Source organism: Scomber scombrus, chromosome 20, assembly GCF_963691925.1.
Source record: "Scomber scombrus chromosome 20, fScoSco1.1, whole genome shotgun sequence".
Lineage (NCBI taxonomy): Eukaryota > Metazoa > Chordata > Actinopteri > Scombriformes > Scombridae > Scomber > Scomber scombrus.
In genome coordinates this window covers 19,254,431-19,272,752 of record NC_084989.1, presented here as the reverse complement: position 1 = coordinate 19,272,752, position 18,322 = coordinate 19,254,431, and the positions used below count along the sequence as shown (strand labels likewise).

The 18,322-nt window shown below is 38.9% G+C and overlaps 1 protein-coding gene across 1 annotated transcript in view; it reads right to left on the bottom strand.

The window, feature by feature from the left end:
- The window catches only part of gpr158a (G protein-coupled receptor 158a), a 65,268-nt gene that overhangs the window by 21,808 nt on the left and 25,138 nt on the right, over positions 1 to 18,322 (bottom strand). The window contains exons 3-5 of the mRNA XM_062441732.1: positions 11,924 to 12,026; positions 8,235 to 8,461; positions 5,514 to 5,582 (exon numbers count right to left, since the gene is read on the bottom strand). Coding sequence (XP_062297716.1) covers positions 5,514 to 5,582; positions 8,235 to 8,461; positions 11,924 to 12,026 — 399 coding nt within the window. The remainder of the gene's footprint in view (positions 1 to 5,513; positions 5,583 to 8,234; positions 8,462 to 11,923; positions 12,027 to 18,322) is intronic.

The window sequence follows — 18,322 nt, the reverse complement described above, 5'->3', positions numbered from 1 at the left end:
CATAAAATGTCTTCTTTTGTCCCGTCCAACAGTCCATAACCCAAAGATATTCAGTTTATTATCACAGAAAACTAAACAAACTATAAAATTGTCCTGTACTCATGGTTTTTTGGACTTTAATTTACTTTACTTATCCAACTGAATTTGGTTTTGCTTATTTATATTATATGGGTTGTTGGTTTGAAGGACTGCCTTGCATTATTGCTTAGCTTTGTTGTGTACTTGGGTTCATATTCATGTGTTTTCTCGGATGGTTTAATGCATGGTGGATTGTAATAAGAGTATTGTGTTTTCTGGGTTTTGGTTTTCAGTTTCTTCTGTGTTCCTGCACTCCTCCCCAGACTGTTTTTCCCCCTCCACACCTGCCCTGCATCATGTTTGTTAGCCCTGCCCGGCTCCCAGTGTTTTTCCACAGCCTGCTGTTACTTTCACACCTGCCCTGTATCAGTCTGGTCTGCTTCCAGTGTCTTCCCAGCCAATCAACTCCCAGCCTGACCTTGTGTCTAGTCACCGGTTCCCCATTCCCTCATTAGTTCTGTCTGTATTTAAGTCTTGGTTTGCAGTTTAGTTTTGTTCGATCCTCCAGTTTATGCTGCTCTGTTCAGTTTAGGCCATTCAGTTTCTTCATGCTTGTCCTGTATTTGTTTTTTTTTGCTCAGCAAGCTTTTAGTTTTTTGCCTGCACATCTCTAAATAAAAAGAAGTTTCTTCAGCCTACAGTTTTTGCATTTTGGTCCACCTGTTCTATCTATAACATAAATATTCACATTGTTGAGGAGGAGGAGGAGACACCAGGGAATTTTGACACTTATTCTGAAAAATTACACAAAACGATTCATCTATTAGTTTAGATAGATAGATATTATACATATTAGTTTAGATTAGACCACAATTAATTCTCTAAACTATGATTTTTCTTAACAAGAAAGTCCTTTCTCTTTGTTTTTTAATTGCTCGTGACATGATCAAGTCAATTGTATTTATGTAGCACCAAATCACAGCAGCAGTTATCTCTGGGTACTTTTTATATAGAGCAAGTCTAGACTGTACTCTTTAAATCTTCAATTTTTATAACAAAAGAGTCTGTGAAATATATAATAATGATCATGAGCAGCGAGCATAGGCATAGCTGCACAGACAAAGAAAAGAGAACCACAGAAACTCATCAGCTGATTATCTTATCTGAAAATAATCTGCAGTGAAGTCTGAATAACAACTGATCTCTCAGATGTGAACAATGAATACTTAGCACAAAAGGTGTCGCCAACTTTTAAAGATAGAAACTTTCACATTACCACTTTTACGTTGTTAACATTTATGAATGCATACGCAGTAGAGCAGGAGGTGTGACATGTCTCACAGGGGAGAGCATGCGGGGAGAGAACGACAACTGTCTCTGGGGCAGCCTGCACTGGTGCACACACAGATGGGTTGGGAAGGAAAGATACATCTCATATGGTGTGTTTACATGCAGTTCAGTAACCTGGTTGTTCTCAGCTTTCTCATACAGTATGTTTACATGCAGTTCAGTGACCTGGTTGTTCTCAGCATTTTACAGTAGCCTGATTCAGTTAACATTGTAGTTTCCTTATTCCTGGTAGGATTTTTACTAAAGAAACCTAATTTCCTGGGCCAGGTCTCTGACAAGGTTTTTACATGTGCATACAGTACTGTATGTGCATGACAGGCTTCAGATTGTGACAGCAAAGTCTGACTAGAACTGCAACTAAAATACATACTGAAGGTCTGTTTCCAGTTGAACAGTAGACTGTTCGAACATACAGGTATGTGCACCCACAGGAAAGACTGTACACTGCAGTATTGTAGAAATGTATGACAAGCCTGCAGAACAACTTCAGTGCTTCTTGACATAGACTCTCTAAGTCTCTGGAACTGTACTGGATGGATGAACATGATTCCTCCAAAGAAAATTCCCCAAGTTGGTGTTGTGATGATGGTGGTGGAAATTGTTTAAACATTCTTAACATTATAGCAGAAAAATTAGGCTCATTATTATCATGTTCTGCGTTGCTCCGTGCAGGATACATCTCACTTTACGTTAGTTTTTGTAGCAGTTTAGTTGCTGAAATTTGCTTTATTTTATCATTTCTTCTGAAGTGTTTCGGTTACCAGACTCAAACCGTGTTTTTGTAACTGAATTTAGAGGCAAACATTTTGCCCACCAAAAATGTTGTGTTTGGTCTGAATGTGATTGGTTATTGTATGGTTACACACATTAATGCTCTTTATTCATTTGTTCTTTCTTTAATGATGCAAGCAGTAGAGTCCAGGCCTTAGTTTGAACAATCAGTGCAGATAAATGTGATCTATTGGTGCAGCCTGCTCTGCTTTGCACACCCAAAACAGCAGTGCAGGACTGTTGCATCAGACGTCACATGCAATAATGGAGGAGGCACGCACAAAAGTTGTTTTTCTACAATAATGAGAATACAACATGTCAGTCCAAAATCTCCCATATTGTTCAGCTGAGCAGCAGTTTGGACAATAAGGTTCTAAAAATATTATGACAAGTAAAATCATGTTTAATTATTCCACTTTGTGCATTTCCCCCATTACTGTGAAGCACCTATCAGAGTGTCATTTGGCAAGTAGAGAGCAGGTGCCACCACAATGCAACGCCTCTGATTCATTACTTCGCCCGTATGTGTTCCTGGCCTGACTTCAGGAGCTGGTAGCAACTGAAAAATCAAGCTGCAAAACCAATGCAAACTTTACCTCAAATTTTAAGTCTCCCCAGCAGCGTCAATAAGAAGCTGCGAAGAAACAAATGCAAGCCTCGCAAGCTAATCCAGGGATCACATTGTGAATCACAAATGCATGTCCGTTCCCCCCCCCTCTCATCTCCACAGCCAGACGGAAATAGCCGGCTTTGGCATTGCCATAATTTTGCCTCTCTCCTTCTGTACTCCCTGTTCCTTCCTCCTCCTCTTTCATTTCAAAGCAGGGGGGCTGAAGTTATTACATGTGACACACCACACTCTGGAGAGAAAAAGGGGGGAAAAAATTACTCCACAAAGCAGAATGCCATGGGAGCAGGATGAGATGTATCTCCTGCTGCTTAATAACAGTGGAATTATTTAAAATAGAAGCAGCAGCGGCGGCGGAATATTTCTGAATCTATATTTAGATTGGGAGTGATGCGTCTCACCATCGCAGCCGCGGCTCATGTGGGATTCGCAGGGAAGACATGGAAATGCATCAGGGTGGAGATCAATCTAGCGTGCCGCACAAAGCCGTGCAGAAAGATGCTATTTTCACATGATCGGGCTGAGATATTTTATCAAACCGAGATCAGTCTTGTTCACAGTGACCATGTCAGCACAGAACAATCCAACTGAATTTCCATCAAAACTGCTACTTATTTATGGTATTTCAAAGTCATGAAATTGTAATCTCTAAACTGGGTAAGATTATACAGTAAAGTTCCCTTTTCTACAACCTTTTTACAAGCCATCTATTTTTAGCTCTCTCTGCCATCTCTACACCAGCTGGATACAGGAATATCATCTGCTATTTGTTCATTCACGAAGCAATAAACTGACTCTCTGGCTTGCTTTCACTCTGCAAATTTCAAACATTATTACTTTCCAGGACCTTGTTGCAGCAAATTGCATTGATTAGCCAGCTCTAAATCAGTTGGCTTTAATTCCATTTACCCTGCATTGCTTCGCTAAGCATATAGCTCCACATGATTGCAACTAAATTGCAATTAGCCAATGCCCCAAGCACCCAAGAGCAGGACATAATGGAGGATTCATGTAAATCAATGTATGTGGGTGGTGGACAGTGTTTGGTCATCGGCAAAAATAATGAGGTGCTTCAGAAGTTGGCAAACAATGTCGCTATGTTATTACTGACACCAAATGACATGGATTGTTATGTGAATTGTATCCACGTCCAAAGTCTCCACATGTTTGAGCTCTTTTCGGCAATATATTCATGCATTTTTCAGCATATTAAATGATTTTATAGTAAGCAAAAATAGCAGTATAAGTATATAACCTCTGGCTACTTTCTTGTATTTAATTATTTATACCAAGAAGTGATAATGGGCCAAAAGAAACAATCAGAAACCAATGTTAAAAGTGAAAAGGTGAAAGTGAAGAATACTTTTTTCATTGATTGCTGACTCTGTAATAACACTTTCTTTGCTTACATTTTAACCTTGTAACACCTACTCTTCTGCCCTCTGGATGCCAGCACTATGCAGAACTTTACAGAAACACACTGTTAGTGCAATAAAAAGTTATATGGGTATGATATTGTAATAGATGTATAGATCAAACTCCTGTACTTTTGGTCCTATTTTCAAAAATAAAGCCCTGTTGCAAAAACTAAATTGCTTGGCAGACTTACAGCTGAAACCCCTTAAAAATGTTCTTTCAGGGCAGTCTGGCAGCCCAAAAATGTGATGAATTCCTGCAAACTGGATGTCCAAATTCCCCGCAGGGGTCTAATGATAAAAAATGGTTGGACTGTAAGTAACAAATATTTTCATTGTTTATTTTATTCTGATGTTTATTTCCTCAATTAGTCATTTAGTCAATACAATTGTGAAAAATGGCCATTATAATTTTCCAGAGGCCAATGTTACATATTCAAGTGGCTTGTTTTTATCTGAACAACTGCTCAAAATATCTCAAATATTATCAAATATACACTATCGTATATGCAAAAGGAAAGCATCAAATCCTCACATTTGACAGGCTGCAAGTAATAATACTAGTTAGTAATAGTAATAATAAAGTAACTGACCATCAAAATAGGGTTTAAGTGTTCAAAAAGCTTCATGAAGAGAAAGAAAAAACTGGGTAAATGAGTCTTGCATCAAACAATGTCCAGAGTTTGGGTTAAGAATGAAATATCCTCAGAAGTTGAAGTCAGAAACATTTGAAGGAGTTTATTTTTCGTAAAGGGTTGAATGAGCTCAGTCTGTATGAAGCAGCGTGAGTGGCTGGTCAACAGATGGTAGTGTTGACAGGCTGCTGGGTTCATTGGCCAGCTCTGTGTACAGTTAGCGGGTGGGTCACCAACAAGCCCTGGGATGTTCTTCTCTGCCAGTCCCGTTTTATCACACGCACACCTTGGCTGTGAAAACCCTGCTTATCACAGCTCGGTGCAGCCGTCAAAAAACAACCACACAACCAAAAGGTATGATTTATGGACTACGTTTGTCCTTTCTGACAAGCCATTGCTGCTGATATGAAACTTTCTTCTGAGCTCTGGTTCTGGTTTAGATGAATGAGCGACATCGTGTATTGAAGGTCAAACCGAATGCCAACCTTCAGTCAAGGAGAAGATTTTTGTTTTCGGCTCAGAGGAGCATGGCATGAGGATTATCAGCAAACACGTCGGGAAATAAGCACATGAAAGGATGCACGCACGCACGCACGCACGCACACACACACACACACACACACACACACACATACACACACAGAGAAACACACACACAGAGAGAGACACACAAACTAGCAAGTATCTCAGGCTTACCGGGAAGTAAAGAAGCAGAGCTCCACATAGGATGGCCTCCAGCAGGACTAGACCAGATGCTCTGATACTCTGCCCACAAAGAAACATACAGTACAATCATCAGACTACTAATTTATACATCATAAACCTGCATTACTGGGCCATTTGTGGGCAAAAGGATGAAAACACAACACTGACATACGATATTATAGCAAACATTTACACATCCAGTAGACATGGAGAAAAATCAACCACAGTTTCTAGCCACCTGATGACACCAAGTCCAGTCCAGACCAATATTGTTTAGCTCTGGTCTGGTCCCAGCAAACTCACAAGGAAAATATGTGTTTTTGTAGAAGCTAAATGCTCCACTATAATCACTATCTTGGGTTTTTTTCATTTAAATTCAGCAGACTGAGGCAAAACAGCAAAGTTGTGGACTGTAAAAACAAAATTAATGAGTTGCTAAAATGTTGCATAAAGCTTAGGCTAACTGCAGAGTTTCTGTGGGTTTGTGACTATAAGTACCTCCTTTTAAGTTAAACAGTCATTTGATGTATTGTTGATGTTTGATGATTATGCAGAAAGTCACATTAAAAATAGAATAGAATACCTGTATATATTAAGAGATGTTCTTATAAGATATATTCAGACATTTGACATATTTAAAGTATAGAAGGTGATTTATTGCAATATTATAATCTTCTATATTATAATAAAATGATCTATGTTTTTCTACAAATTGATTATAGAGCATTTTGGAATATAACTTTTAAAACTGCCTTCATATCTCAAGGTTTAAACAAGTCTAAAACAACATGTTAAATAATATGCCAGGTGGATTTAAAGGGGGCATGGAGCTTTCCGCCTTTTGTTGGTTGAAAGAGTGAAAGCTCCTTCCTCAACAACCTTTTATAGAAGGGTTCACCATTTCAGGCCTTTTCTGTGCATTTCCTGTGTAAGATATTTAACAACATATCATCCTCTAATTGACAAGACGCTTGAGGGGCTTTCAAAGAGCAGAGGACAGCTGTGCCACCCATTTAAAAATACATACAAAAGACAACACAGAACACTAGCCCCTGCTATGTACACAGGATGAGTGTTTATCTTCTTTAAAATATGAAAAAAATACACATTTGCAAACCAAATGAAGCTGATTTGTATATGAAAATGAGCCGTCTTTAATCAGTCAGAAAGTCTGTGAAAGGCTTTGAAAGTAATCTCTTAAACTTTGTTCGATAAGATTAATGAGCATTACATAAGAAGGTTTTTATATTATGACAAAGCCCTGGAGTATCTAAAAGTTTCATCTGCTTTATTAAAGTGAGCAATCTTTTGTTCAACTCGAGTTGATATTATGGCAGAGTCCTCAGGTGTTTGGAGATAGAGCAGCCAGATGTTCCCCTGTCAGGGAAGTGGTGACTCTTCAGGTTAATCCTCACATGTCTAATGCTGAAGACAAATCCTTTAATTAAGCCAATTAACTGACTGAACCAACTAGAGGCTCAGAGGATTTCACAAGTTCAGTTAAAAGTTTACTTGGGCAGAAAGTGAACTCAAGTAAGTAAATTATCACCGACTTTCATTTAAACTGAGTGCAGCAGTTCAGTAACAAAACACATGGAAACTGTGAGACAGTACCTACAGTCACTGTCTGTTTTACTTTATATTAATAATTCTGTTTAAAAGCCAACTTGTGAAACCTTTTTGTATTTTAAGGTAATGCTCAGTAGGGTAAAATCATTTTTGGAGGAATGCATAATTTTAGAATAATTGCTGAGCAGTTAGCATTAAAAAAGTGTCTCCATTTACTCTTAACTGTTTGACTGATGTCTGGGAAGATGCAGAAGCATAACGTTAACCCCTTGATACCAATTACAGTGGCAAACTTAAAAACGAGATAGTGGTTTCTTTTTAAATGATAATCTGGAGCAAAAAACATTAGCTTTACCACCATGCAAGACCAGGACATTTACACAAGACTGTAATTAAATTAACTTTTAATTCCATATGCTGACGTATCCAGTGTTGCGTAATCAATTATTAATGCAGTGAAAATACCATCAATGATAATGTCCTTAGATCGCAATAACATTATTAGCAGGAGAGGTGCAACCCTTCAAACTCTGATAAATTAAAAAGTGCCGCACTTATCCACCATAACGATGGATTTTGTATTTGATTGGCTTTTAGTTGTCTGTTTTGCAAGAGACCTTGAAGGTTGAATTGTTGCCTCATTACATTTTTGGGAGCTTGCAGTGCACTCTCATCTTCCTTTACAAAAAGTTACAAGCCCACATATTATCACTCTAACTATGAGAGATGAAGTGCTCGGCTCAGTGGCCTGATGTATGAATCAGAGTAAATTTGCTTTAGTGCTCTCATTTGCACACACTGGTCGCTGTCCAAGGTGCTGATGTTGTTGATCTGTAGTGTTTGAGCTGTTTGAAATGATTTCAAAGCGTTATTGTGACCACCCACACATGGAATCACTGGTTTATTCATCCAAAGGGCTTTGATGACCATATGGCTTAGAAAACATCAAACATGTAACTGATGACTATGTTGTAGTTGTGAATTCAATCTGGGTAGTTCCCTCTAATGCACTGTTGCATTTTAAAACTTTACAGTAAGGGACCAAATCCCTATAACAATATCTCTACTATCTCTATTTACTGTGTCAACTAAATTATAACATATCAAAGTAAATGCTTGTTTGGAGCATGTATTAATACCAACCTTATTCCTGCGAAAATGGTAGACGAGCACCATGCTCACGAAGACAATCAGAATACAGAGACACTGGAAGGAGAGCACAGCCATGCGAAGGGCGCCGTCCTCTCGTGCCACGCAGGGTGTGTCGTCTTTACAGTAGGCGCAGCCCTGCTGGCACGGGAGGCAATCGCTGGAAGAGCCTTCATCTGCATTAGGGCCACTGTCTGCACCTTTCCCCTTTTTCCCTGCTCCTGTCAAACACAAGACTGATTAGTTAGTAAAGTGTAATAAAAAACAAATGAAAATGCACAGTTACTGCCTCAGTGAAAGTAAAAATTTAAGGCAAAAAAATCTCAGAAACTGACTCAGTAATCTTTTCCTCATTGGTATCGATTGACAAGCTTATCAAACTTCCACACATATTGTTATTTTTGGCTCTAGGGCAATAAAATCTTCCCTACTGTCCCTTTTTAAAGCTGCATTAATTGATTTTTTAAAGCTACTTAAGGGAAGGAGAAAAGGCTGAAAATGCAACATTCAAAATGACCTTAAAGTAGTTATTGTGAATGTGTTACCAAACTGTTGTTTATTTACACATCTAATAGACCTCTGGCCATCAACATTCACTCACTGTCACTTTTCAGCCCTGTTTTGATCTCCAACAACTCCTGAAGAAAATATTTGGCTGAGACATTTTTCACATTTTAAAATGAACAGCTGCCATTGCTATTCAGTTGTTCAGTTTCCACAAATTCAACAGAGAACACAAGCAGGTTATACTGCAAAGCGACAACTATCATGTTCTGAAACTTCCTTGCTATTGAATTTTCTTGAGGATTTGTTCAGACCAGTATTAAAAGATACAGCAAAAGAGATGGAGTGGCTCTATGACAGACTGGAGCTTCTTAAGTGTGTGTGTGTGTGTATATATATGCTTATCCCGCTCTGACCTTACAAGGATTCATCGACATTGTGTCAACACAAGGGAGATGGATCTATATGTGTGAACATGAAAAGTCAACACTGCTGCACCTTGTTCAGTCACTGGCATATCATACAATGACAGCCAGTGGCTGCGGATTTCTCAGAAAAAGCACACAGAGACATGCCAGTACTTAGTTATTTTATCCTGGCAAGGACAGGGACAACGGGAAGTCTTGATATTGTAAAGGGCAGATTGACTCAAAGCATAAAAATCTATGCTTTCTCATGCTGTAGGTGCAAGATCTGGGCAGAGAAAGAAAATGTATCCAATTCTAAACTGGCTAGCTAATGTGATATCTGCCACGAGTGGAGGACTTGGGTCACACGCATAAGCTGATATGTAGGAGTTGTTAGCAAATAGTTGCTTATTTCCATATCCATGTCCACATTATCATTCATCTGGAGTCGTGTTTCTGTCCACCTGGTGAATGTAAGTCTAATATTCACTCTCTTTTTAGCTCTGTTTTTACTCTCTACCAACTCCTAAGGGAAATATCCGGCTCCTTAACTGCTAAATGCTCCTCTATGTTCACCAGCTAGTCACCAACTGTGTCTGTTTGATGTTTGGTGCTGGGCATGCAGTTCACAGTGGGTTTTTAGAGCTTTTGCTGTGGTGCAGCTGACTGCTGTGGTGGAAAATGACACTATGAGAGCAGTGAGAATGAACCAAAACAGTTGCAGTGAAAACAGATGAAAACAATGAGCTGAAACTCGTTATAAAGCTCTGTGAAGCTAAGGGGAGCTGAACAGTTGGGGAATAATTCTCTGTAGGTTCATCACAAGAAGTCACGCCTCTGACATTACACATTGTCATTTAAAACATTGTGATAAAAAATATGATTTATAGCCATTTTAAGGGGTTTCCAGAGTTATTCAAATTCATCATGAGGGGGATCATTTCACGCATAAGTCAAGAGATCACTAAGTCATTAATAGTCATCCTCTGGCCATGGATATCTGTACAAAATTTGGTGTCAATATATCCAAAAGATAAAGAAATATTTCACTACATGTGTTAGAACTTTTACCTGCTGCCTATAGTCTATAGTTAATAGTTTTTGACATATTTGAGTCTGGAAGCGGTGACCAACTAACCAACCGACAGATCAACATTGCTGTTACTGTAGAGTCGTGCAGCTAGTGTAGGTAAAAATATCTTCCAAAGGTAAAAGGTAAAAACCAAACAAACCCAGGGGACAACAAGAAGAAACTGGACTTGTTATTGGTTCGTATAGAAATCCCCTGACAGATGCCCGTATGGTTGGACAGATAACGAATGGCAGAATTATATAGAGCTTTTGTTGTAGCTTTATTGGAAACAGCCATTGTTTCAGAGATTTGCAGGGATTCTGCCTTTAAAAAGAAACTGGCCTATTTTTCAAAGCTATGACTCTGCACATCATTGATCCTTCAAAAGGACTACTTATCTCCGTAGCAATGAGTCACCTCCTCTAGCTCATACTCATTGGTTTGTTGCTCAAACAGTTGACTGACAGTCAGAGGAAGCTTAGCTCACTGTAACTTCTCCTGCATATTCATATGTAAGATCCACAGTGGAAGATCACTGGGAGACACAGGAAAGTGAGTTGCACTGGCTTTCTCTGCAATGGAGTGTCAAGGATGTCCCCTTGTGGATTAACAGGCTTGTTATTGGCCCCATGGTGGGCCAGACTGCAGCACTACGCCTCGCTAACAGGCTTGCCTCTCCTCTCTATTATTGTGTTCTAAAAGACACACACACACATGCACGCACACACACTCAGTCAAACACACACACCCACACACACTGAGCTTTCATGCAGACTTGCACACATGACCAGTTTGTGTGCAATCGCAGCAACAGCAGAGGCAGGCAGAAGCAGACAGCACAAATATCCAGCTCTTTGTGAGAGAAATTGTGCAGCCCTTTTTCTGCTTTTCTGTGCATGAAGGAAAATGTTTTAAGGTAAAAAAAAATAGATGCAATAAGATGAGCAAAGGAACAGAGCGAGGGGGAAATGAATGAGGACAAGGGGTAAAATTGAGATAGACACAGAGGAACATGCTGTATGAGGTTTGAGTGGGATGAGAAAGGAGAGAAAGTGGATTGAAATGGAAGTACGGCAGAGAGAGCGATGGAGCGCAGGTGAAAACCACTGGGGTTCTGTGTCTGCAAAAGCCTTTTTTAATTAACTCACAGCAGACAGAATAAACTGGGAAAAGTAACTACCATTAAAAAGATATTTCCCATCTCGAACCTGATTAGCCTCCCCAAGGTACTGAGGTTACTTCAATTTTCAGACAGGGCATCTGTTTTATTTCCGTCGTTATAAAATTAAGATAACATATAAGGCACAGATTAACATATAAACAACACTAAAAAAAAGACCATCATAAACTCTCTCTTCCAAATAGGCTACATTTTGATGCCCTTAAAGTCTAAAATGCACCCGAGGCCTGCCCTGTATAAAGGACATTCACCAGCCCACTTTAGTGTGATAAACATGGACAGAAGTAATTAACAGCCACTTTTATTTGTTTCCTTGTTACTGGAGTTTGAAATTAATATGCTATACATAGCTTTTTGAGCATTTTAACTGCCAAAAATCACTTTTAAACCTATGTACATTTGAAAAAACTGGGAAAACCAATAAAATAAATGAAATATGTAATGAAATGATCCTTGTTACTGTACAGTAGAGCCGTATTGTAATCACTGAGACGTATGATTTAATTTGTAACTGACTTACTTGTAAAGCCATTGACAGCTACTCTGTTGGGGTGGTAGAATCCTTTCTTGCAGTGGCACTTGTACTTGTCTAAGACGAATCCATGACCGTGGATCGGCAAACACTGTGAAGAGAAAAAAATAAATTACATCAACATTAATCACAGACAGTGGACAATGAAAGCTATTTAAATCTCCATTTTCTGTCTTTTTAAATTAACAAATTCAACATTGTCATTAACACCTCAATCTGTTATAAAGACTGATAACACACCAATATAAAAGCAATTAAAACATGTCAATACTAAACCAAAAGTGAAGCCAGTAGCCGAGAATGTGGGATCAAATGTCTTTTGCAAAGGGACAAAGGTTTAATTATTTGTTGTGAGATTCCTCTCTCTGCCTGACCGTGCCTTCTCACCACTCGATATTAAATTAGCGAAGCATCTTCCATTTGATTAGAAGTCTGATAGGAAGCAGACTGAGGGCTGCTGAGAAAAACACAAGGGGCGTCAAGGGGCATCCTTGGCAGAGCTGTTTGCCAAATTACAAGATATAAAGATATGGGATCTAAATAAAAGGGAACCTATGATGCTCATTTACAGCACTATATTTTTATTTTTCCAATCTACTAGAGTAACTTTGCATGATTCACAGTTCAAAAAACTCCTTATTTATCTTACACTGGCCCCCTTATGCAGCCCCTCAGTTCAGCCTCTGCATCTTAACAGACAGTCTTAACTCCTGTCTCTTTAAGCCCCCCACTCACGAATAGTAGAGACAGAAACAGCCACAGTGTTGATGATGTTTAATGAAGAGCTGCGGACGACCAGCACACCTCCAACAGGTAAACTACTTACTTTACTTTGTCTGCAGTGTAATACAATCATTGCTTGGTGTGACTACACGCAGAACCATCAAAAAACCCAACAATGTTAGCCTAGGGCAGCAGTGAACGTGTCAACTGAGCGTGGAGCTGATGACAATATAAACTAATCTGTCACAAGCTGATGTCAGCTCAGGCTAAAAAAAATAAATAAAAAAAAAAACGTTAAAAACTGAGAATTAAGAGCAATCTGAAGCTTTTTGCTCACAGGAATTCATTCTATATATGTTTACCTTATTACATATGACACATTGAAAATGTTTAACATGAAAGACCAACATTTGTAATATTATGACTGAAATTAAGGAAAACCATAATAAGTCCCCTTTAAGAACAGCGTAATTTGCATAATTAGAGGAGAATCCTACTTCTTGTGGGGATAAGACTCCATCTTTACTATATGAACACATTTTGGTCATTGACATAGAGCCCTTCTTGCCCTATCCCTCAAACTACAAACTTATAATAAAAGACTTATTTTCACACCACATGAACATGTTTCTCTTATCGGAGACGATAATGACTTATGAGTCCCAAGAAACGACGAGGGACCTAGAATAGCAGCAGTACTTCAGCTGACACTTGACATGCTATGAAGTGTTTGTGACCTGACTGTGAGATCTAGAGGCAAGGCCAGTGGCAGCGTCTAAATGAAGCACCAGTCACTGCGATGCTCTTCACAGCGGACTGGACTCTGCACGTCTTAAGAGGCAGCTATTTCTGACTATCTCTCAAGGTCCTCATGAGGTCTGAATGCATTTTTCAGTCTGAGAGTGCAGGTCCTCAGTCAAAGCCTTGGAGAGGCCAGCCAGGGCTCAAAAGCACAAGGTAATTACCAGGTTACGATTCAACGAACAAGTTCCTCAAACAAAATTCCACTGAAGAGACCAAAGCATTTAAAGTGGCACTACACTAATCTGTTGAAGACAGCTCCTCATTTTAGCGGTGACAGCCACGAAAAGGGTCCTTTTGATCTTAAAATCTCAAACCCGTGTGTAGTTCTTTGCCATTTCAATTTCTCAAATAAATTATAGAAATATGACTTATATTGAAATATTTGCTTATTTTGAGTCAGATTTTTTTCATTGCATATTTAACATATGTTTGAACATTTGTCCCAGATGTTTTGAATGTATATCACTATCATGTATTATATTCCTCCAACACTAGTGATTTTAATAGGGTTAGGATAAAAGCTCCCACATACCATACATTTTTCTTTTTGTGATTTAAAATGTGTCACTAGAAACTAGAAAAAAGGGTTCTGCCCAAGCAGCAACAACAACGTCTTGAGGCGTAAGCGTATGTAGAAGTATCTTAAAATGCAAAGTCAGCTCTAGAAATACTAAGTCAGTCTTTTTTTTTCACTGAGTCATTATGACCAAAATTGCTAAATTCAGGCCCTGTAATAAATGCATTGAGTTAGATTGGGTAAGATTTGAAGACTTATAGTAGCTTTGATGTCTGCTGTGTGGGTGTTGACATAAGCAGCAACTCTGGGTTTCTTACTAGCTTTAGTGCTAACCAATTGGTGAGGTCACACCTTGCTACGTTTATTTTTATATATAGTCTATGGTTCTGTCATATTCAATATATCCAATAACTAGCAACACTTTAAAGCTGTTCTTTTCATCTGCTTTTCAATGATTTTATATTAACACGATCTCTGCTATGATCTCGCAGAGAAAAATCTGGCTGGTGCAGCTCTGAATGAACACTGAGGTGCAACGTGAGTCAGGTAAGTGATCTCATCTCTGATTCCTCCAACACTTGTCTCCTAAGGACAGGTGGAGCATGCTACAGCTACTGCCTGCCACTGTTAATATGCCCACCTCGCAGAGATACTGGAAGAAACAGACATAGACAGGTGTGTGTGTGTGAGTATGCATATTTTTCATGTGTGTGACAGTGAGAGCCAGGAATAGCCCTGGCAGTGCATCCCACTCCTGCTAGCCGCAGTGATTGATGCGGGGGCTCGGATGTGGAGCATGTTGAACGGGGAAGCAGCCCAGACGGCGCAGCCTGCCTCCCAGCTACCTGCCATCAGTCACATGTGATCTCAGAGGCAGCGGGCCAGCCAGGAGCCAGACTCATTTCAACGTGCGGGCCATAAAATTGAGCTCTTGGGCCAAAACTGTAAAGGTTTCCCTGCAAAGATAAAGAGCTGAGGAGTATCTAGAGAGATTATATTAAGATTTCTGTTCCAAGATGAGATTTTTAGCGTTTGAGGGGGAAGAAATCAATAAAAATTACATATTTTATCACATCAGTAGGCAACTTAAAGGTTCTCTGTGGAGCTATGAGGCAATGTTTTGATGAGTGTATTCTAGTTTTATTTTTATCTCGTGCAACCACATGAGAACATGCTTTTAGTGATGCCATTGTTTCACACTATGCCACTGATCAACAAGTGGCAGTAATGCACCAAGAAAAGTGAAGCAACATGGAGGGAAGACGAAGGCTGCAAACATGGATTTAAACAAAACAGGTTTCAAAGTTTAAAAAAACAGCTTTACTAATATTTTATTGGAAAGGAAAGGCATTAAACATGTTGACATCCCTACTTTAAGTCGAATAATACAATTTTTAAAAATTAAGCAATTAGTTAATCGAAAGAAAAGTAACTCTATTCTATCTATCTATCAATATCTATCTATTCTTATAATGAGCAGACATTTTTGAAGCAGGTTCAGCTGGTTCCAGCGTCTCAACAATGAGTTATTTCAGCTTGACAATAAATGAAACTGTTGCTGGAACAAAACAAGACACCTGAAGATGTCACTTAATGCGCTGAGATTTTGTGATGAACGTTTTTCGCAATTTTTTGACATGAATAGACTAAATAATTATTCATTAAAACCATCTGCAGATTAGCCCTGTTAAAATTAAACATCAATACACCAGTATAAATATCTTGAATTATATACACAATATATGTATATATATATATATATATATGCAGCTAAATCTTTTTTTTCCATCTTCACAAATGAGCTGAAGGCATTAACCGTGCTACCAGAGAGCAGAAATCACATCACATTAACTGATAATTAATTAGGTCTAAAAAATAATCTAAAGAATCTCTGTTGTTTCTGATTAGAGCTGATATGAATGTAAGAAATATGATTTAATTTGCCCTTTAAAACTGATCATTACTAGTATAACATACTAACTGTGATAATATTTTTTTTTTTTAAACAGTGTCTGTTTCAGTCCATCTATTCCAGTCATCTACATTATTTATGCAGAGATAAGTAAATATGATCTGCCTCATTTATTCTTTATGACAGTCACATGTGAAGGAGTTTGTGCTGTATGTCTTCGACACCCCAGGTCTCTCTGCCAGCACCGCTCATTGTTGTTTACATCCCAGCTGTAGCAGCTGTCAATCACATACACTCTGACATGCTAATTGCCATGGTGACATGTGTGTGACCGCGAGCGAGAGTCTTTTTATCGGAGTGCGTCATGCTGTCAGACCAGCGAGGTCTGCCAGCGACAGAGCACTTCCAACAGGCCGCAGGACTCAGAAATAGACCAAACATACACATTCAGTCTCTCTCTCCATCTCTTGCTGGCTTGTATACAATTTCATACATCAGTGTTGCTTGTAACATGGTTGTGCTGGATTGAGGATTTAATGTTGCATGAATTATAATTCCTAAATTTTAATTTGATATACATTAAAGGGGACATATCATGCACATTTCCAGATCTATAGTTTTAGTCTGGGTCTCAGAATAAAGAATTAAAAAAAATGTTTTATGCAGCCTCTCAATTCATGTACATTTAATTACTTTTGCACAATTTTTTTAATTTTTATTTGTCATTCACTCCATTTTCTCTCGACATACTCCATTGCCCAGACCCGGCCAGACACTAGGAATTTAATAAGAGACCAGCTGACAGACTTGTTTAGTGGTGCTGTGAGAAGCATGAGTTATGCAGATTCCAATTATGTGCTCGCCTTCTGGTTTTTATGACTCTGGGAGCCGTACTGTTGACCCTGACCTCTCTTTGGAAGACTACCTTATATTGTGTGTGACCTCTGAACTTGCACATTGACAGTGAATGTTGATTCACACCGAGCACAGAGAAGCCTAAAATGTTTTATTCTTTTTGATGAAGCAGTGCCAGATGATAAGGCCACTTGCAGCTGTGATTCAGTAAAGACCACTTCAGATTTCAAAAGGCATTTAGAAGTTAGCAGAATTATTGTGGCTGATAATGGCCTTGAATGGTTTTGTGCTAGTGGAACTTCAATTTTTTTACTGCCTCTACATTTCTTTTTTGTTAAATAGATTCCCTATGATATGATATTGAACTTTATTTAGGTGTGACAGATTTTTAATACAATAAAGATTGTGCTCTATGTCTGAGTGAAGATGTTTTGAAGTGGGATTTTTTTGCATACAGTTTCATAGTAAGATAAAAAATGTATATAAATACCAAAAATGAGAAGAACATGTGCAATATATTTTCTTATAAGATGCATAATAGAGAAATCCTGTGCAAACAAGAGAATAAGAGCCTCAATAAATTATCATATCTACTGTAGCTCATTGCATTAATATACATTAGACTGTGGCACACTACATATGGTTTCCCCTGACATCAAACACAACAGTTCTCCTCCATCACCTCTCTGTGACATGAAGCAGGGGAATAAAACCAACTCTGGGAGTCGCACTAATTGATGCGGAGGCCAGGCGTCTTCCACCTGACCAGGAAATCAGGAACTAGCTCAATTCTGCGGGCTAATTAGGGCCTGCCGAGGACTCTCCGTCTTCTTGAAATAAGCCCACGCTCTTCCGGTCCAGCACAGCGTCTAATCAACCGCTAATAGGCCTCTGTAGATATTTGTAATGATCCTTCAGAGTGCAGGATAAACCCTGAGGAAAGTTTATCATCTTATAATTACTGATTGAACTATAGAATGCACAGAAAGGAGGTTAGAGGGAGACGACTTGGCTGCAGGACATTTTACTCCTGCGCATATACTGTACGATACAGCCGTGTCTGTGCGTGTGTTTGTATCTGCTGTGAACCGCCAGCTCAGGATGTGAATGAAGGCACCAGGGAAATTAGATGATGAGCCAGTGTTTGTTTTTAAGGAAGAAAATCATGTGAGGTGTACATGCTCTGTTAAACACTGCAGCATCACGCAATGGTTTTTATGACACTTAGATACACAAAAATAAAATAAATGCATATATAGATAAATGTTAATGAGGAATCCACTGACTTTATACATAAAGATCTGTTTATTTTTAATTGAGAGAACTATTCAGCCTTTGAAAACTGCTGTTTAATGTTTTCAATGGCTTAGGAGAAGCTTTGTCAGGTCTGAAAAAACAACCTCTGAAAAAACAACCTCTGAGAATGTCATCAGGATTACCTCACCTTTGGTTTGGGGCATTCAGATTTTAACAGAAGACTTTGGGGGTCTGACAAAGAGCTGCATCATAGTGCATCAGGGTGTGAGAATGAGAGGGGGGACTGAACTAGCTGCACACAGAAATATTCATTGGTTTG